General features: G+C 42.2%; 1 protein-coding gene across 5 annotated transcripts in view; it reads right to left on the bottom strand.

The window, feature by feature from the left end:
* Window positions 1–21433, bottom strand: part of Ambra1 (autophagy and beclin 1 regulator 1) — a 206852-nt gene that overhangs the window by 149986 nt on the left and 35433 nt on the right. For 2 of the 5 annotated variants that reach the window (XM_048359846.1, XM_048359845.1), the window contains exons 6-8: window positions 19099–19165; window positions 18385–18531; window positions 17075–18111 (exon numbers count right to left, since the gene is read on the bottom strand). In XM_048359846.1, the coding sequence (XP_048215803.1) occupies window positions 17075–18111; window positions 18385–18531; window positions 19099–19165 (1251 nt within the window). Of the gene's footprint in view, window positions 1–17074; window positions 18532–19098; window positions 19166–21433 lie in introns of all 5 variants that reach the window. The other 3 variants (XM_048359843.1, XM_048359842.1, XM_048359844.1) reach the window with 2 other exon arrangements.

The following is a 21433-nucleotide window of genomic DNA, read 5'->3' on the forward strand; positions in this document are numbered from 1 at the left end:
TGGCAAGAGTGCTTGCCTCGTATACATGAAGCCCTGGGTCCGATTCCCCAGTACCACATATAGAGAGAATGGCCAGAAGTGGGGCTGTGACTCAAGTGGCAGAGTGCTAGTCTTGAGCAAAAAGAAGCCAGGGACAGTGCTCAGGCCCTGAGTCTAAGGCCCAGGACTGGCAAAAAAAATAAATAAATAAAATTCAGCAATTCTGAAATATAGTACAACATGGATGAATCTTTGATGACTGGTTTTTATGGTAGCTAATTCAAACATTAAAAGACAAATACTAAATGTCTCCATTTATTAAAATTATCTGGGATCCGGGTTCTAGTAGCTCATGTCTATAGTCTTAGTTACTCAGAAGGCTGAAATCAGGGACTGTGGTTTGAAGTCAGCCAGAGCAGAAAAGTCTTTTAGATTCCAACTACAAAATAACAGCAAAAGGCCAAACTGGAAGTGTGCCTCAAGTGGTAGAGCACCAGCCAATTAAGAAAGCTGATCAAGGGCTGGGGATATAGTCTAGTGGCAAGAGTGCCTGCCTCGGATACACGAGGCCCTAGGTTCAATTCCCCAGCACCACATATACAGAAAACGGCCAGAAGCGGCGCTGTGGCTCAAGTGGCAGAGTGCTAGCCTTGAGCGGGAAGAAGCCAGGGACAGTGCTCAGGCCCTGAGTCCAAGCCCCAGGACTGACCAAAAAAAAAAAAAAAAAAGAAAGAAAGCTGATCAAGCATGAGACCTTGAGTTCAAAATCCCAGTACTTGTTTTAAAGGAAAAAAAGTGGCCAGGTGCTGGTGGCTCACGCCTGTAATCCTAGCTACTCAGGAGGCTGAGAACTGAGGATGGCAAGAAAATCCATGAGACTCTTATCTCCAATTAACCACCAGCAAAACAGAGTGGTGCTGTGGCACAAGTGGTAGAGTGCTAGCCTTGAGCTAAAGAGCTCAGGGTCAGTGCCCAGGCCCAGAGTTCAAACCCCACAACCAACAAAAAGAAAAAAAGTGTGTGTGTGTGTGTGTGTGCGTGCGCACACATGTGCATGCATGTGTGTATCTAGGGGCTGGAGGGATAATTATGCGGTAGTGTGATTCTCTGGGTTTGGCCCATAGCACTGCAAAAAGAAAATAACATAAATATATAAGTAATCACACTTTAAAGCAGTACTTAAGCTCATAGAAACACAAGTAAATGGCGGTGGCCAGGGACCCCTTAAGTTGTTGTTTTATGGAGGTAGAGTTTCAATTATGCAAGATAAAAAACTTCTATTTACTTGCACAACAATGTTCAGTAACACTGCATGCTGCATATAGTTAGTAACACTGTATTATATACTTGAAAGATTGCTGAAAGTAAATCCATAAAACACATGTGGAAAAAAGAAAGGTTGCACCTGTTACCAGAAAAAACAAAACACAAAACAGCCACCTTACTAGGTACAGTGAGCCAAGAGGAGAGAGAGAAAGAAGAAAGGTGGAAATACTTATGTGAAAATGTATAGATGAGAAATGAGACAGCAAAAAGAGTTATATTCATGTCTTCTCTGATGCACTTAAGAAAACAATGTCAAGAAGCTAAAATTCTCTGTAGAAGATCAAACTTTCAGCCTTTGTTATAATTTTTTTTTATGTTTCTGCTTTATTTTTGCTGGTCCTGGGGCTTGAACTCAGGGTTTCAGTGCTGTCCCTGCATTATTGTTTTTATTTTATTTTTAAAGCTAGCACTCTACCACTTGAACCAGAGCTCCACTTTCGGCTTTTTCATGGTTAGAGATAAAGCGTGTCACAGACTTTGGCTGGCTTTGAACTATGCTCCTCAGCTCTCAGCTTCCTAAGTAGCTAGGATAACAGGCATGAGCCACTGACACCCAGCTGTTAATGTTTTACTTCTGCTCCAGCTTGATTTTACTTTCCTGGATGGTAACACTCAAAAAACATTTGTTCATACCTCTGTCCAAGATGCTCTGCTTACAAATAGAGAAAAGTTTTACATAGTCCATTTGCATAGTCCAAAAGAAGGTTGCTCTCACACTATGTAACCTGACAAAAATGGAGATCTGCTTTCCTAAGGTGAGCCCCACCCAGAAAATTAGCTTGAAGCCTCCTCTTTCCCCCTTTGGAAACAGAGGAGGAGTTTGCTAATCGTTGCTATTTTAAAAAAAAGTCAGAAAATCAGGCAGCTTCTCGGGTGAGGGGGCTGTCAATATGTCAGCCCACAGCCAGCAGGAAAGCCTCTTTGGGTGAAGCAAGATGGAAGAAGGGGTGGGGGCCAGAGTACTGCAATGTCCAGTGCCTCCCCTTAGTGGAACCACATGGCGGGGCACCTAGGAAGTACTAGTCCATACCTAATTAACACCTTTTGCTGGAACAAATGTAATGACCATATACACAAAATTTAATTTAATTTAAATAGGAGCCTTGGCATCAGCCTAGTGTAGACTAAGAAATTAAGAAATTCATGCCTAAGACAGGCACCAGTGGCTTATGCTTGCAATCCTAGATATGTATGAGGCTAAAATCAGGAGTTCTAAGCCACCCAAGGCTGAAAAGTCCACTAGAGTCTATCTCAATAGAAAAAGCTAGGCATGATGGTGCAATGTCCTGAATTCAAACCTCACTATTGAAAGCAAGATTAAAGGAAGAAAGGGAGAGAAGGAGGGAAGGAGGGAAATTTCACTATGCCTTGCCAAAGAGTGGAGGCACATGCCTATAATGCCAGCACTTGCAAGATAGAGGTTGGAGATTCTAAAGTTAAAGGCCGAGCCAGACTAACCAGTGAGACCCTGCCTCAATTTTTTGTGTGTGTGATATTAGCTATTGTAATTGGCAAGTATTTTTATTTATTTTTTTATTCTTTTTTTTTTTTTTTTTTTTTTTTTGCCAGTCCTGGGCCTTGGACTCAGGGCCTGAGCACTGTCCCTGTCTTCTTTTGCTCAATGCTAGCTAGCACTCCACCACTTGAGTCACAGCGCCACTTCTGGCAGTTGTCTGTATATGTGGTGCTGGTGAATTGAACCCAGGGCTTCATGTATACCAGGCAAGCACTCTTGCCACTAGGCCATATCCCCAGCCCCTTGGCAAGTATTCTTTTAAAATATTTTTCATCTTCATTTTCTTTTAATGATTTTAACTGGTTATTTGAAAAATGTATGTCTATAATAAGTGTTTCTGCTCATTTAAAATTTTTAGAAGTGAAGACAAAACAGCCTGTAATTTTCTGCTTTCTAGAGTCAGCTACACTTGTTTTTCCAGTTTCTTTGTAGCACTTTTTAAAATTTATTTTTTATTAATTAAATTTTGTTTACAATGTGTTGTGCAAAAGGGGTACACTTACTACATAATAAGGCAGTGAGTACATTTCTTTTTTTTTTTTTTTTGGCCAGTCCTGGGCCTTGGACTCAGGGCCTGAGCACTGTCCCTGGCTTCTTCCCGCTCAAGGCTAGCACTCTGCCACTTGAGCCACAGCGCCGCTTCTGGCCATTTTCTGTATATGTGGTGCTGGGGAATCGAACCTAGGGCCTCGTGTATCCGAGGCAGGCACTCTTGCCACTAGGCTATATCCCCAGCCCCAATGAGTGAGTACATTTCTTGTGGTATCTTACACCTGCCTCAAATTTTTTTAAAAAGTCCATGCCTTGACTAAAGGAACAACAATTACTTAATCCCTGTTGATTGATTGATGAGGCAAAATTCAAGCAAATGTCAGATTTTCTAATTTTTTTTTCAAAAGAACCCCAAAGTATGAATTTATGCGGAACTACTAAAAATTTCTGAAACAATGTTTGGGGCAAACGTATCTGAAGGCTAGTCATAATGTCTGGAATAACAGTTTCACTCACTAAAGCAGAATTTGTTCACTCAAGCATATTGTCAGGGTATTCCCAAGAAGGAACAGAAATAAGATGGGCTTAATGCCCTCCACTAAATAATAAGAAATCCAAGCTGGGCACAGGTAGCTACTTAGGAGGCTGAGATCTGAGGACTGTTGTTCAAAGCCAGCCCAGGAAGAAAAGTCCTGGTGAGACTCTTACCTCCAATTAACCATTCAAAAACTGCAAGTGGTGCTGTGGCTCAAAGTGGTAGAGTGCTAGTTAGCCTTAATCAAAAGAGCTCAGGGGCAACACCCAGGTCTTGAGTTCAAGTCCCACAACTGACCAAAAAAAGAAAAGGAAAGAAATCCAGGAGGAGGAAGGGAAATTAATACACAGCTCTGGGGGCTAGGACCAACCATAATAAGCAAAACAGAAACTGGTGTTATTGTCTTCAAATAATTTCCAACATACCATTTAGAGCACTATCCTGTGTACTACAGAGAGGAGATAAGAAGGGAAAAGGATTAGTTTAGAGGAAAATGCTCTTAAAATATTTTCAGCACACATGCAGATTTTGCTGTAGTCACCACAGCATTCCATCCAACCTCCCAATACTGACAGAGCGATTACATCTTTTCATGTTTCAGTGTGTATACAAAGCACAAAACCCACTTTAAACCATTTAGCTCAGAGAGTCATGAGGGATAATTAAGCTCCACCTAACAGGTACTAATTTGATCTGCATCAAGGGAAGGACTGCCTGTCAGGCACAATGCCAAGAGGACCTAGAGAACTACTTCAGGGGAGACCGCTCAAGAAACAAACTATGTATCTATGCCTGTTCTTTACCATCAAAGGACTCAAAGGAGAGAGACAGAGAATATGTATGAGAATCATCACAATAAAACCTCTTCAAGCCGGGCACTGGTGGATCATTCCTGTAATTCTAGCTATTTAAGAGGTTGAGATGTGAGGATTGTGGTTCAAAATCCAGCCTAGTCAAGAAAGTCAGTAAGAATCTTATTAACTCTAAGTGGTAGGGTGACAGCATTGAACACAAAAGTTCAGGGACAGCACCCAGACCCTGAATTCAAGCCCCATAACTGACATAACAAACAAACAAACAAAAAAAGAAAACAACACTCTTCATTATTACAAAAAACAAAAACCAATAACAGCCTCATAGGACCTGGCTATGCCTGTAATCCTAGCTATTTGATGATCAGGAAGATCAAAGTTCAACGGTAGCCAGGATAAAAAGAAGTTCAGGGAATATGGCCTAGTGGCAAAAGTGCTTGTCCTGTATACATGAAGCCCTGGATTCGATTCCCCAGCACCAATGGCCAGAGGTGGCACTGTGGCTCAAGTGGCAGAGTGCAAACCTTGAGCAAAAAGAAGCCAGGGACAGTGCTCAGCCCCTGAGTCCAAGGCCCAGGACTGGCAAAAAAAAAAAAAAAAAAAAGAAAAGTTCAGAAAACCCCATCTCAACTCAGTAAGTTAGGTATGGTAGTGTATGTCAATCACCCCAGCTACTCAGGAAGTATATGTACAAGGATTGTGGTCTAGCCGCGGTAATAAGGGAAACCCTATTCAAAAATTATCTAAAGCAAAAAGAGCTAGGTGTATTGCTCAAGTGGTAGAATGCTTGCTTAACAAGTTCAAACCCCAGTGCCCCCACCCCCCCCCAAAAAAAAACCTCATGCAAAGCGGATGTGGTGGTATACACTTCTAATCCCAAGTACTCAGGAGGCAGAGGCAGGAGGATCTCGAGTTAGAAGCCAGTCCAGTCAACGTCCGGGCAACACACCCTCACCCAATAAAGAGTAATCTAGTTGGGCAAATGAGCAACCAACATGAGAATGATTAAAAGCAATGATACTCCATCTTATCTTCAACCCCATATTGCCAGAGAGAAATTGATTGTCTAACCACTTCTGATAGCAAGTAAGTCAAATATGCAAAGGTTACTGTCTTATGATCAGAGAAGAGCTGCTTGAATTCTCCCCAATTGTTTAATAGGGCACAGAAGACTAAGTAGTCTAAAGCTAGTATGTAAGTTAATGTCAGAGACAAGGGAGGAGGAAAACACAGAACATCTCCAGTTGGTAGATATTTAGACTTAATATAACAGGCTTTTCTCAACTTTGAAGGGAATGTACCTGAACTCTGTCAATGGTGGGAGATTGTACTACTGTATTGTACTACAGGATTAGGAGTCCCAATATTTAAAATTATGGTATTATGTTCATTAAAATAAAACAGGACATCTTTGTGCTATATTCCACAGTTAATTTTCATTTACACTAACATTCATACTCTTTGGCTCTAGAGCTACATCAGATGCTGAGATCAGAGGATGAATCTTTGAAACCAGCCCAGAAAGAAAAGTCTGCAAGACTGCATCTCCAAAATCATCAGCAAAATACTAGGCTGAAGGTGTGGCTCAGAGTACCTCATGGGCACAAGGTCTTGAGCTCAAGCCCTGGTACCAGGAAAAGAAAGTAGAGAAAGAAGAAAAAGAAGGAAGGAGGGAGAGGGAGAGGGAGAGGGAGAGGAAGAGGGAGAGAGAGAGAGAGAGAGAGAGAGAGAGAGAAATCTCATCCTCTAGAAACATACAAGTATACAAAAATGCTGTAGTTTTATGAGGTAGAAAAACAGAAACTAACCAAATTCTATCACTAAGATACTGGTTAATTATTGTGCAGTATCTAATAGTTGAAATACTATGGCATGGTAAAACAGAATAAGGAGAAATGTCTATGATATGTAAGTGAAATAAGAAAAATGAGGCCAGAGATGGTGGTCTACACCTTTAATTCCAGCACTCAAGAGGCTAAAGCAAGAGGATCAGAAATTCAAGACAAGCATGAGCTACACAGTGAAATCTCATCTCAAAAAGGAGGAGGCTGGGAATGTGGCTTAGTGATAGAATGCTTGCCTAGCATGCTTGAAGCCCTCGGTTCGATTCCTCAGTACCACATAAACAGAAAAAGCCAGAAGTGGTACTGTGGCTCAAGTGGTAGAGTGCTAGCCTTGAGTAAAAGAAGCTCAGGGACAGTGCCCAGGCCCTGAGTTCAAGCCCCAGGACTGGCAAAAAATAAAAAGGTTTTTTAAAACAAAAATAAAGAAAATAGAAAAAATTTTGGATTTACTACATATAAATTGTTAGCAGAGGTTAACTCTGAGCCAATGACTCTGGAAAGGAGATTTGCACATCTGAAATGTTTGGTTATTCACAAATTTAATTACATTAGTTTTGTAAGCAGCAAAATCCAGGTATTTTACTTCCATTTATGATCCCTGGTTTAATATAAGTTGTTCAGACTCTTCCTTTCTCACAGTTTCTAATAACCCACCTTCTGATTTGAGGATTGGGGTGGTGGTGGGAAGCTGTAGTAGGTAATATGCCTACTATGACAGGCTGATTGATTCATTTATTGATTCATTCATTTGTAGCTCTCCTTACAAACATTTTCTTATTCTGGCAGCATCAATGACTCTTCCCTCTTAGTTTTCCCCACAGTCTTAAGAAACAAATTTATCTAAAAGTATTTGAGACTGGCTTTTGCCCCACTTGGCAGAGCCTCCTCAATGTAGTCTTAAGCAGCAGCATTTCAATAAGATCTTCAGAGCTGAAGTGTAGGCCAGAGGTAGAGTGTTTTTCTAGCATGTACAAGACCCTGGGTTCCTTCCTCAGAACAGTGGCAGTGGTAGTGGTGGTGGTGGTGGTGGTGGTGGTGATGTAAAATCTTGTCAACCTAATGGCTTCTTACCACTAAGGTTCAGATAAAAATCACTTAAGTAGTTTAGAAGACCCTAATCTCATCCCTGTCCCTTCTCCTACTTCATTTTCTATCTATCCTTTGCTGTACTACAGATATACCAACAACTGAAGCAAACACTTCAGAGATGATGCTCTTGTACCCTATGTTAATATTAACAGGGTTTGTTTCTGCACTTCCTTCGGGTCTCTCCCCCAATGCTACTACATCAAACTTTGTCTAATCATCCCAAACCACAAAGTTTCATCCAAGCATTCCATACATTTTTAACGTGTTTCTCTTTTTGTCCATAAAACTTGTAACTATCTAGCATACCACACAATAATTTTATCTATCGTCTTTCTCCCGTTAGAATGAGAAGTTAATGCTAGTACCTGGTACACAGGACATGCTTGGTAAACATATATTAGCTGAATGAATACATAAATCAGAGTACTTGTAAGGCCTGCCCAGGAAGGCTGTGCAGGCCTAAGTCTCTACACAGTACCTGCTTTACCTAGGTAGCTGTCACACCTGGATGTGTCACCTCCCCCTTCTCTGAGGTCACATCCTGGACCACCCTGGTCATGCTTCCCATCAGACCTTGGGAGGAAGGGTCCCAAGCTCTGTGGTCCCATCCAACTGGCATAGCCACACCTTCCCTGCACCTGGCCACATCTTCTCTCCACCCTGCCCTATTTAACCGCTGTCAGACAGAGACCCACCCTCCGGCCATGTGTGCCTCCACCATACAGGGTGGGCAGCAGTTTGGAATAAAGTTTTCTCTCCTGCCTGAAGACCACGTGGTAGTCTCTTCTTGGTTACTTAATTAAACCTTACAGTACTTATTTTATAAGTCCAACCCTCAGGATTTTAGTAAGAACCAAAGTCACACATAAGGCAAGCCCTTCACATACCCTGAAGCTCTAAGTTAACCTTCCCTTAAACTCACCCTGCCTTTGTAAACCAATATGCTTACCTCTGCCATAACATTGCCCTCTTTTACGTTTCTCAACACGTGGTCTCTCTCTGCCTCCAGAAAAAAGTCATGATGAAGTAGGGATGCTGAATTTAACTGGCACTATCTTGGCTATGCGGTAGATAATAGGGTATTGGGCTTAACCGGCACCATCTTGTCTTCATGGTGAAGACAGAGAAGTCCCACCTCCCAGGTGATGGGTGTACCTGAATTCCTAGAGGCAGGAGCAGGTTACTAGACCTGCCAGTCTTGGGTTGTGACCACCTAAGCTCCTTGTGACGGTGCCCCTGACCTGACCCTATTGAAGCCTGAACCAGCTCAGGCTAGGATACGCCATGCCTCGTGTCCTGTGTCTTGTTTCCTGGCCCTTGTCCAGTCACCATGGTGTCCCACTTCAGCTCTCCATGGATATTGATCTGGTTTGTTGGTATTGTGTTTCTGCTTTTTCTTTCCTCTCTGGCTCTCATGGCTCAGTTTTCTGACAGTATTAAGTGTATTTGCAGGACTGCAGGTCTTTGCAACAAGAGTCTGCCTGCTTTCCAATAAAGACTCCCAATTTGACCTCTCAAAATGTGGCTTTTCTGTTTTCTTCCTGTATAACATTGATTTGTTGATACGACTATGAAATTCTCTTGACTGAGGATTCTTTCCTATTCTTTACCTCTAGGTGTCAAACATCTGAGAAGTTCTTCAGAGAAGAACTATTCAAAAGTTTATAAGCGCTTATTGTATCTTAAATATCAGTGACAACAATTCCATTGGGTCTTTTTTTTTGGCCAGTCCTGGGGCTTGGACTCAGGGCCTGAGCACTGTCCCTGGCTTCTTTTTGCTCAAGGCTAGCACTCTGCCACAGCGCCACTTCTGGCCGTTTTCTGTATATGTGGTGCTGGGGAATTGAACCCAGGGCCTCATGTATACGAGGCAAGCTCTCTTGCCACTAGGCCATATCCCCAGCCCCTCCATTGGGTCTTTAAGGGGAAACTAGTTACATCTTATATTATTGGAGTAAAAATTTCTCTTAATATAAGGATTCTTTCTTTTTTTTTAAGGAGCCTAAAATCACCTCAAAATTTGAAATGAAGGGTTGGAAAGATAAGCTCAGTGGCACAGCATTTGTCTAGCATGCCAGAGGCCCTAGGAAGAAAAGGGAGAAAGAGAAGATTCATCTAATGATGGGGGAAAAAAAGGTGAACCATAAATTCACTCCAGCACGTAACAGGTTACTTCTAAACAAATTCAGTGAACGCCTTCCACAGAAATTAAAAGAGAAAATAAAGCACTAATGAGAAATATAACTTTCATACATTTAGTTTTGATTATTCACATCTAGTGTTAATTGTATCAAATTAGGACTGCAGGCATATCTTTAAATAGAAAATAAAAACCAACAGAACTGACTGACAATGATAACAATATTCAGATACCATACTCCATACCAACAAAATAGTCTCATGAAAAATATATGACAGGGTTGGGAATATGGCCTCATATGCATGAATGCCTCAGCACCATATATCTAGAAAAAGCCAGAAGTGGCGCTGTGGCTCAAGTGGTAGAGTGCTAGCCTTGAGCAAAAAGAAGCCAGGGACAGTGCTCAGGCCCTTAGTTCAAGCCCCAGGACTGGCAAAAAAGAAAAATACATGACATGCCATGACACTCGAGGAAGGTATAGTATAGACCCTAAGTTGTCAATGGATAGGCAAAGTAAAAGGTACACATGCCAGAAACTTTTTTATAGGCTTCAGACAACCATTTCACAAGTTGTGATGATGACCCCACACTGAAACATCAGAGGAACAATTCTAGTTCCTGAGCTCATTATGGAATATGTGTCTTCCCTGTATAATTGTAGATAATGCCACTTCATTTATTCAACAAGTACTCATGGAGCCAATGTTTCCCATAAGACTAAAAGACATGACATTATGTGTCTTTTTATCTTTTAAAAGGAAAAATAAGATCAGTAATCATACTAAATCATAAGGAATGTAATTTCAATTCCATTTATTCAATTCAGTTGACATTTATTGAACAAGTACTGTGTTAGGAAGTATTCAAGGTTTATCAAGCATACAGACATAATTGTTACCTTTGGAGTGTTCACTGACAGAAAAGCAGACAAATAATGTCGGTTACCAGTGTAATATCTTAAAAAGAAAAATAAATGTATCCTGAGGGGCACCTGTAGCTCATGGCTATATTCCTAGCTACTCAGGAGGCCATCATACGCATGAAAAACCATGAGACACTTACCTCCAACTAACCAAGAAAAAACCAGAAATGGAGTTGCGGCTAATGTGGTCCAGTGCTAGCTTTGAGCAAAAAGGGGGGAAAAAAGCACCAAGACCCTGAGTTCAAGGCCCAGAAAGAGCACCAAAAATAAAAAGGATCTAGTACTCAGGAGCAAAGGGGAAGATGTAATGATTTGGGGCACTCAGAGGAGGTTTCTTAAAGGAAAGTTGCGCCAGGTTTTGAATAGCAATTTAAGAAAACAACCTAAGCCACATGCCAGTGGCTCATGCCTGTAATCCTAGCTACTCAGAAGGCTGAAATCTGAGGATCGATGTTTGAAGCTAGCCTGAGCAGAAAAGTCCATGAGACTTGTATCTCTAATAAAATACTCAGAAAAAAAACCAGAAGTGGTTCTGTGGCTCAAGTGATAGAGTGCTGGCCTTGAGCACAAAGAGCTCGGGGACAGTACCCAGGCCCTAGGTTTAAGCCCCAGTACTGGCAAAAAAAAACAAAAAACAAAAAAAAAAAAACAAGAAAGAAAGAATACAACCCAACCAAGGAAGCTGAAAAGGATTTTTGATATATACACATCCTTTAGACCCAGTTAGGTTAATAGCATAAAAAAACTACTAACATTGGATTCCTTGCTAAATAGCTAAGTATGATATGCTGTAGACCTAGGACCAGCCCTGCATACATAATCATTTATTTCACTCAATAGTGTTTTGGCTCAGGGCTACCTGGAGAATCCCCATTTGACTAGAACCATGGGATTAAATAAATTCGGTGGTCCATGGAATTTCACAAGGCTCTAGTCTGTGCCAAACTCCAAAGCACTACTAAAATGTTCAGTTTTAAGTGTTAGATGTTCATTATAAAACTCATCAATGCAGTTCTACAAACAAATAACTAAAACAGTATTTCTCCTAGAAACATTGTGTTGGTTACATTTCTGCCTCCCTCCCACACCAATTGCAAATTATCTATCAGATCTCCTATTTCTTTTGTGTATGTGTGTGCCAATCCAGGGACTTGGACTCAGGGCCTGAGCACTGTCCCTGAGCTTCTTTTGCTCAAGGCTAGCACTCTACCAATGAGCCACAGAGCCACTTCTGGCTTTTTTTCTGAGTATTTTATTGGAGATACAAGTCTTATGGACTTTTCTGGCCAGGCTAGCTTCAAATAGCAATCCTCAGATCTCAGCCTCCTGAGTAGCTAGGATTATAAGTGTGAGCCATTGGCGTTCCAGCCAGACCTCCAATTTCTTAAACTGAGAGTTCACTTAAGGTTTTCTGGTAAATTGGAGATGAGTCTCATGGCCTTTCTTGCCCAAGTTGGCTTTGAACCATGATCCTCAGATCTCATCCTCATGAGTAGCTAGGATTATGGGCATAAGCCACCAGTGCCTAGCATATGAGATATTTTGATAGAGAAAAGTACTGTATGAAAGCAGAAATTTCTAATAATGTAAAAGAAAGGGTGCTCTTTTTATTATCCTTGCATTACCAAAGGATCAAAATATACCTCGCAGTCTATCTTCCATTACAGAGCCAATGAACAAAACCCACTCCCTTCAAGCACAATCACCTTCTGTGAACTCCATTCATTTAGTAACAATAGTTACCTACAAAAAAACAGGCTTTGTTGTAAGGTTCAACTGCCTTCACAAACAGAACACCTTTCCTTCCCTGCCATCTAGCCTGGCAGCGGCAGCAGCAGCAGCCCAACAGTGACACCTGCTGGAGAAATAAAAGCAAGGGCTACTCCATCAGCTAGAAACTATTGACACCTTTTTTTCCCCGATTTTTTTAATTATCATTATAAAGAGGGGTCCCTGAGCTTCTTTTTGCTTAAGATTAACACTTTACCACTTGAGCCACAGCACCACTTCCAGCCTTTTCTGTTTTGTGGTGCTGAGGAATTGAACCTAGGGCTTCATGCATACTAGGCAAGCACTCTACCACTTAGCCACATTCCCAGCCCAGTACATTTCTTTCTGAACAGTATTACCTCCTCCTATCAACATCTTCAGAAGGTAGATTAGCGCCCATTTATATCCATACAAGAATGCAGCCAGCCATTCAAGTGGTGGTCCTTCTTCAACACGTATTCACTTACAGTATTTTACAATATACTTCATAGGGGTCTGAACTCTCAGCCTCCTTGACTGCTCAGTCTCCAATCTGCTACTTGAATCATACCACCAGCTCTGCTTTTTCTGGTTATTTTGGAGATGGAGTCTCACAGATTTTTCTGCCTGTGCCAGATCTCAGCTTTAGTAGCTAGAAGTGTAGATATGAGCCACATGCCTGGCACTGTACTTCATTTTTATTTTACTTTTTTTTTTTTTTTTTTTTGCCAGTCCTGGGACTTTAAATCAGGGCCTGAGCACTGTCCCTGGCTTCCTCTTGCTCAAGGCTGGCACTCTACCATGTGAGCCATAGTGCCACTTCTGGCTTTGTTTTTAATATATGTGGTGCTGAGGAATCGAACCCAGGGCTTCATGTTTGTGAGGCAAGCACCCTACCACTAGGCCATACTCACAGCCTCACTGTACTTCATTTTTAAAACTGTTGTCAATCTTTATAGCCTGGCTGGTGTAAAAGTAACTCCACAAATAACTACCATATTGATACTGTTTTACTTTAGACCTAGTTAGGTCAATAGCATTAAAAAAAAAAACCTACTAAAGTTGGACCCCTTGCTAAATGGCTAAAGTAAGAATGATATGCTGTGGACCTAGGAGCAGCCCTGCATACATGATCATTTGTTTCACTATGAGAACTATGCATTATTGGTATTTTTTAAAGAAAAACAGAAAACAGTTAACAAGAAACTTTATTTTCTACTATACATTTGTTTTTTCAATGCTGGGGTACAACATTCTAAGCAAGCACTCTATCACTAACTATTAGCTCTACAATATTTATTTTGAAAGGCTTAAAATTTCTTTTTTCTTTTCTTTTTCCTCTTTTGGCCAGTCCTGAGCCTCAAACTCAGGGTCTGGGCATTTCCCCTTAGTTCCTTTTGCTCAAGGCTAGTGCTATACCATGTGAGCCACAGTGCCACTTCCTGCTTTTTTCTGTTTATGTGGTACTGAGGAATCAAACCCAGGGCTTCATGCATGCTACGCAAACGCTCTACCACTAAGCCACATTCCCAACACAAACTTTTTTCTATTAGCATACAATTAGTTGTACAAGAGGGGTTTCACTGTCAGTTTCCCACACAATGTATCCTGATTAACCACCCAAATGTTTAAACTTTGTTTAAATCACAAAACAAACTACTTGATACTCCTAGAAGAAAAAGAAAAAACTAAACGTTTTTGGTGCAATCTTAGTAGTTTCTAAGTCTTGGTCTACTTACAGAAATGATGACTAATATTTTTATGTATAATTTTTCTGTACCAGTCCTAGAGCTTGAAATCAAGGACTGGATGCTGTTTTTAGCTTTTTTGCTCAAGGTTACCACTTGAGCCACAGTTCCAGTTCTGGCTTTTTTATCCAGGCTGGCTTCAAACTGTGATCCTCAGATCTCAGCCTCTTGAGTAGCTAGGATTATAGGTATGAGCCACTGGTGCCTAGCTAAAAAAAATTTTTAAATTAAGTTTAGCTCCTTAGATCCTAACTTTTCAAACTTAATATTTCAATTACTCAATAGTCACATGTAACTAGTGGTTAGTATAATGGGCAGCACAGATACTGAACATTTTCATCATCCAGAAAGTTTTACTGGATAGCCTTGATCCAGAGAAACACTGTGAAATATGTACAGACAAAATTATATGATGCCTGGGTTACAGCAGTTGGTAAGTATGAAAGAAGGCTGATCAAGCGTTGATAAATGAAGTCAGGTGACAGGTTTATAGAAGTTCATTTATTTTTTATTAGCATACAACAGTTTATGGGGGGAGGGGTTCATTGTGACATTTCCACATGTAAATAATGCATTGGGAGCCACCTCTCCCCATTCCAGTCCCCCGTCTTTAAATAATTTCAACAAGCTTCATTGTTCTATTTTCTTTTTTCCTTTTTGTGCAAGTACTGGGGCCTAAACTCTGGGCCCTAAGCTCTCCCTTGGCTTTTAGCTCACAGCTAGCTCTCTCATTTGAGCCATGACTCTTAATGTGGCATTTTGCTGGCATAGACTTCTTGCTAGTGGAAGTGTGGCTTAAGTGGCAGAGCACCAGCCTTAAGTGAAAAAGCTAAAGCAAGACTGCAAGGTCCCCAAGTTCAAGCCCTAGTGCTTACATATACAAATAAAGCAATAATAATTTTTAAAAATGATATCTAATACACAGATCTCAATCAGTAACTGGTATCTCTATCACCATACTGTAAAGCAGGGTAGGGTACACATTTTTTGCCAAGGGCCACTTGGATATTTATAATACCATTACAGGCCATATAAATTTATCAATATAGGCATCTGCCAAGTAACACTGTGTGTCCCATCACATACCAAATGATTCTGTGGGGATGTTCCCCACTGCTACCACTTGGTGACTGCTTACAAAAGTACCACACAAAGAGGTACTGTTAGAGCAGGATGGTCAGAACCTGATCAGATGCCCACAGGTGAGAAATGCTAGATTTCTAGGGGCAGTGATTGAAGATAGTCCCCTATTTTAATAAACTGAGTGCTGACTATATGTGAGGCACTGCTAGCTGCTTTCTCATCTATCTTGATAAGGAAGAGAACAGAGTTGCAGATCCCTGAGTCAGGCTACTCAGCAAAAGAAAATATCCTGGAAGCAAACACTGTTTGGTAATACTTCCCTTTCTCTGATGTTAAGACTTTTGTTTTGTTTTGTTTTTTGCCAGTCCTGGGGATTGAACTCTGGGCCTGGGCATGGTCCCTGAACTTCTTTGTGCTCAAGGCTAGCATTCTACCACTTGAGCCACAGCGCCACTTCTGGCCTTTTCTGTTTATGTGGTACTGAAGAACTGAACCTGGGGCTTCATGCATGCTAGGCAAGCATTCTACCACTAAGCCACATTGCCAGCCTGATGTTAAGACTTTTTAAAATTATGGTGTTTGGTTTTTGTTTAGACTACATTTAGTATCGGTGCTGTACAAGGAAGCACTTGATCATTTACACATTTGATAAATATCATGTAAATATGTCTTGCCTCCACAATAACACTATATATTCCAGTAGGCACAATTCCTACCGAGCCGTGCTGAAAAACTGTAATCATTCAACTAATGTTTACTGAGTGATGTCTAACGCATCCTCCCAAAATGACAAGAATATTAGGTGCCAATCCATACTCCCACCCTTTTTAGCTTATGTCAGAGAAATTTCACTTGTTTCAACAGAGATAATCAGAGCATTATACTGTTTAGATCCATCAGGCATATTCTGGGAGTTGATGACTAAAGTTGACCTTTGTAGATTTCAGAAACAAGTCCCTAAAAAAATCAAGTTAGATGTACACATAGCCATACATGAATCATGCAGTAGACCGTCAAATATAACCATTCTAACTCTTTCACAAAAAAGTTGGCTATGATATCAATTCATGTAGAGGCCTTCCTTCCATAATTTTTTTTCTTCCACTCCAAAGTGCATAACCATTTGGAAGATCCATTTAAAGAACCTTGGGGCTAGAAATGTGATACAGTGGTAGTATGCTTCAATGAACAAAAGCCCACAACAAAGAATTTTAGCTGAGCAACTAAGGTGCTATACAAAAACCTATCTGTAAAAAATCTTTTTTGTTTGAATTTTCAATGAAGAGATTGTGTGTGTGTGTGTGTGTGTGTGTGTGTGTGTGTAAAATTCTTTGTCCTTTGTCATGTTGCAATGTTTGAAAAGGTAAGAATTAGGAAATGAACACAGCTGTTCAAAGTAACACAATCAAAGAAGAGCCAGTATGATATACTACTCTGAAATCAAGAGAGGTGCTCATTCACTACTTTTTCCTTGGCACTCTAGGACATTTTCTTACTAGTCCTACACATACAATCTTTCAAGAAGGTAAAATAGCAGGACAGAGAAAGCCAGTAATTCTATCTCCTCGTGCCTCTTTAACACAATCTACACTTTCCTTTCAAGGCTAAAGCCAGACCCTTGAGTTTAGCCAAAAATACAACTAGCATAGCAATTGATTCACAGCACTAGGCTCGATTCTTTCTCTGCCACCAAAACAAAATTTTCCAGGGGGGAATGGTCAGAACCAGATGTGTGGGCCCTAGATATTTCAGAGAGAGTCACAAGTCCATGGGACTAAAAGAAGACATACAAAGAGAAGAGGTAGGATTGCAGAAGATGACAGGAAAGCAACCACTTACCTCCTAAGGGAATCTTCCTCAGCACTTTCCTCAGGCATATCCTGATGTAAGGCCTCCTGTGATACAGTTCCAGATCTGCTGGATTGGGTGTAAATTCTTTCCCAGTGGCCTGTCTCCTGGTTAAAGGCCACCCCCACAGTCCTCTCCTCCTGTGGACTAGCAGAGCTGCTCAACTCCAGCCTGCTGGAGCTAGGTGTTTGGCCCTCAGTTCGCTCAAGAGGTGGTAACTGGTTGCCACTTGATGGCATGCCCTCAAAGGTGCTAGGGACCTGCCAGGAGGAGCTAGCCTCCCCAGATGAGTAGTTAGGTGCTGTTCTTTCCCAGCGCAGGGTATCGTTGTTGAAGGTCAGGAGGTTGTGGCAAGCACGGCAACGATTGAGGTGGCCCCGGGACAGGTTGGAGTTGTTCTCACTGCTGTGCGGGGTGGGCTGGTGGGAAGGACCTGGCCTCTCAGATTCAATGTTATTGTTGAGCATTTCCTGGGCCTGCTGAGTTTGAGGAGTTTCCCCATTCAGGCTCTGGTCCAGTTCCTGTAGCCGGTCATACTCCAAAAAGAAACGTCTCAGGTCACACTGAAGCTCATGGCGAATGCTGCCAGAGTTGTTTTGGCTGGAACTGTTCCCTCCTTCTGACTCAGGTGCCAAACCTGATGCTGGAAAACCCCTCCCTTCTGTGGCTGAAGTGTATACAGATGCCTGAGAGCCACCTTCCTGCTGTCTCAGCACAGATAGCAAACTCACTGAAGAAGCACTGGTCCTAGGTGGGGGCATAGATTCTGCCTCAGAGCGTGAGTGCAGACTGAGTACTGTCCGGGTCCACTCAGATCCTGTCAGCCCAGGAGCTAGTTCTCGGTGATACCTAGAAGGGTGGCTAGACAAAGAGCCTCCCAAAGAGCGTCGGGTAGGACCCAGACTGAGGTTGCGGAGCGTGTTGCCAGCAGTGCTGCTCTGGACCGTACTGAAGGCAGACGGCCGGTTCAGGAGGCCTTGGTCCTGCTGCGCTGACGAGGCCTGCTCCAGGGGATGGAAGGGCTCGGTCTGTACAAAAGAAAAGGAAGGGGTAGTAGCTCTGGCAGAAGCAGGGGGGACACTGTCCTGGTGTGGCAAGAGGGAAGGAACTCGAGTGCCAGCGCAGCGGCTGCAAAGGCACAGGATCCCAGGGTGTTGGCAGCACTCAGCTGTGGTAGGGTAACTGACCCGCTGTCGGAGCCTGATGTAAGCGGAAGTCCTGGGGCGCTCCGTGGAGGGCTGAGGGGGAGGCGGTGGGGGTGAGGGGGTAGCAGAATCTTGCACTGTGCTTTGCTCTCCCACCTGGATGCCAGAGGAGCGGGAGGACAGCATGTGCAGGAAATTGTGGAGGAGAGGTGTCCGGCGAACTGGCTGTGATTGCAGGAGAGCACGCTGGCGGTAGTGGGATAATTCTGTTCCATCTATGGGAATTTCTGGCTCATCATCACCCTGCAATGTGGACCAGCATGAGGCAGCAGGTAGAGCAATTAGGAAGAACCTCCAAATAAATACAAAAAAACTGACAACTGTCAATCATCCAATCCAAGAACCACCTTTATAGACAGGCAAAAGTCCCTACCCCTAGAGTACTGAGAATTAACTGGCTTCAAGTTCAGAAATATCAAATGGTATTAATTATTCACTTCCAGTAGCAATACATCCTAATGAGTATAGCTGGCAAACCAATGTCTTATAAAGGGCATCTTCATGACATAGAAGTAGTAAGGGCAAACAAAATGTTAACCAGTTACAGAGACAGGAATGACAAGCTATCCAATATTGTCTGGTGATGACAAGGTTTACTTCCAGTGAGATGATCACTCAAATGTTTCAGAATTGACTCTCTTGTCCAAGATTATGGCTGCAACTTTGGCTATATAATCTGAAGCAATTTGAATCTTGAGTGGAAAGGAAGACTTGGGTATTAAGAATTAGGATCCAATATAATCAGAATCAGAGTTTTAATTTAGGAAACAACTCACAGTTCAGATGGAGTTGGAACTGCTGGATTCTTACCTGCTGATTAGAAGGGTTAACAATTGCTGTGAGTAAGTAGTGTCCAAGTGGATCAAACCTCACCAGACTGAAATCCAGAAGAGATAGACACACAAAGAAATTATGTCAACTGAGAAGAGAAAAATTATATTTAAGTTCATAAAAAATTGTTGACTGGTAGTTATGGGATTATCTGGATGTCTATTTCACAATTTTTTTCTTGTTTTGTTTGGAAACAATATTTTGCTATATAGCTGATGCTGGTGCGGAACTCCCATTCCTACTTCAGCTTCCCAGTGCTAGAATCAGTCTTTCAAAACTGTTGAAGAAATTAATAACGTTGGGCTGGGGATATGGCCTAGTGGCAAGAGAGCTTGCCTCCCATACATGAAGCCCTCGGTTCAATTCCCCAGCACCACGTACATGGAAAACGGCCAGAAGGGGCGCTGTGGCTCAAGTGGTAGAGTGCTAGCCTTGAGCAAAAAGAAGCCAGGGACAGTGCTCAGTCCCTGAGTCCAAGGCCCAGGACTGCCAAAAAAAAAAAAAAAAAAGAAATTAATAACGTTTAAACTAGGCATCACAGTGCATGCCTATAATCCCAGCACTCCAGAAGTAGAGGTAGGAGGACTGAGCTCAAGGCCAGCCTGGGCTACGTAACTTGTTTGAGGATGGCCCAAGTTATACCACAAAACCTTGTCTTAAAGTAACAACTATAACAATAATGCACACCAATAATAATTTCACTTTGGGGGGGCTGTGAATGTGGCTTAGTGGTAGAGTGCTTTCCTACCATGCATGAAGCTCCGAGTTTGATTCCTCAGTACCATATAAACAGAAAAGGCTGGAAGTGGTGCTATGACTCAAGTGGTAGAGTGCTAGTCTTTTTTTTTTTTTTTTTTTGCCAGTCCTGGGCCTTGGACTCAGGGCCTGAGCACTGTCCCTGGCTTCTTCCCGCTCAAGGCTAGCACTCTGCCACTTGAGCCACAGCGCCACTTCTGGCCGTTTTCTGTATATGTGGTGCTGGGGAATCGAACCTAGGGCCTCGTGTATCCGAGGCAGGCACTCTTGCCGCTAGGCTATATCCCCAGCCCTAGAGTGCTAGTCTTGAACAAAAGAAGCTCAAGGAAAGTATCTAGGCTCTGAGTTCAAATGCCATGACTGGCAAAATAAATAAATAATAATTTCATTTTTGAAAATCACCTAGATTTGCATCACAGGAAGTAGATACATTAAGTAATACTTGCTCATATCTAAGAGCCCACCCTAATAGTAAAGCACAGAATGTTCTATGCTCTTATAGAGGTCCAGTGCTTCTCACACATGAGCCTACACTGGCCAAAAGTATGCATTCTGGTGACTATAGCTGGCTTTAAAAAATTGCCTACATCCTTGCTGGGAGTATGGCCTAGTGGTAGAGTGCTTGCCTTGCATACCTGAAGCCCTGGGTTTGATTCCTTAACACCACATATATAGAAAAAGCCAGAAGCTAGGGCTGGGAATATGGCCTAGTGGCAAGAGTGCTTGCCTCCTACACATGAAGCTCTCGGTTCAATTCCCCAGCACTTCATATATGGAAAACGGCCAGAAGGGGCGCTGTGGCTCAGGTGGCAGAGTGCTAGCCTTGAGCGGGAAGAAGCCAGGGACAGTGCTCAGGCCCTGAGTCCAAGGCCCAGGACTGGCCAAAAAAAAAAAAAAAAAGCCAGAAGCTGTGCTGTGGCTCAAGTGATAGAGTGGTAGCCTTGAGCAAAAAGAAGCCAGAAACAGTACTCAGGCCTTGAGTTCAAGCCCGACTGGCAAAAAAAAAAAAAAAAAAAGCCTATATCCAACTACAATATCAAGAAAGGTCAAAAGAAGACAACAAATCTACTTTAATACAAGCAATATTATCTTTTTGTTTTTCATGGCTAGCGATCCAACCTAAGTTTGCATGCATACCACTCAAAAACTACCACTGAGCTACATCCCCATCTTACCATATGTTCTATTTCTGAGATAGGAACCTACTACCTAACTCCAGGCCAGCCTTGAGTGTGCTATATGTCCCAGGCCATAAACTCATGATCCTTCTGTCTTAGCCACAAGAGTGGCTAACATATGAGCCACCACCACACCCAGCAACCATCATGTGTGTTATGATATTCAAGGGGAAATAAATATCAAAAAGCAAGCTGGGCAGCAGTGATTCACACCTGTAATCCTAGCCACTCAGAAGGCTGAGATCTGAGGATGATGGTTCAAAACTAGCCTGGGCAGAAAAGTAACCATGAGACTCTTTATCTCCCAATTAACCACTCAAAAAAACTGGAAGTGGTGCCGTGGTTCCAAGTAGTAGAACACTAGCCTTGAGCAAAAAGAG

This window comes from Perognathus longimembris, chromosome 13 (genome assembly GCF_023159225.1).
Source record: "Perognathus longimembris pacificus isolate PPM17 chromosome 13, ASM2315922v1, whole genome shotgun sequence".
In the NCBI taxonomy this organism is placed as follows: Eukaryota; Metazoa; Chordata; class Mammalia; order Rodentia; family Heteromyidae; genus Perognathus; species Perognathus longimembris.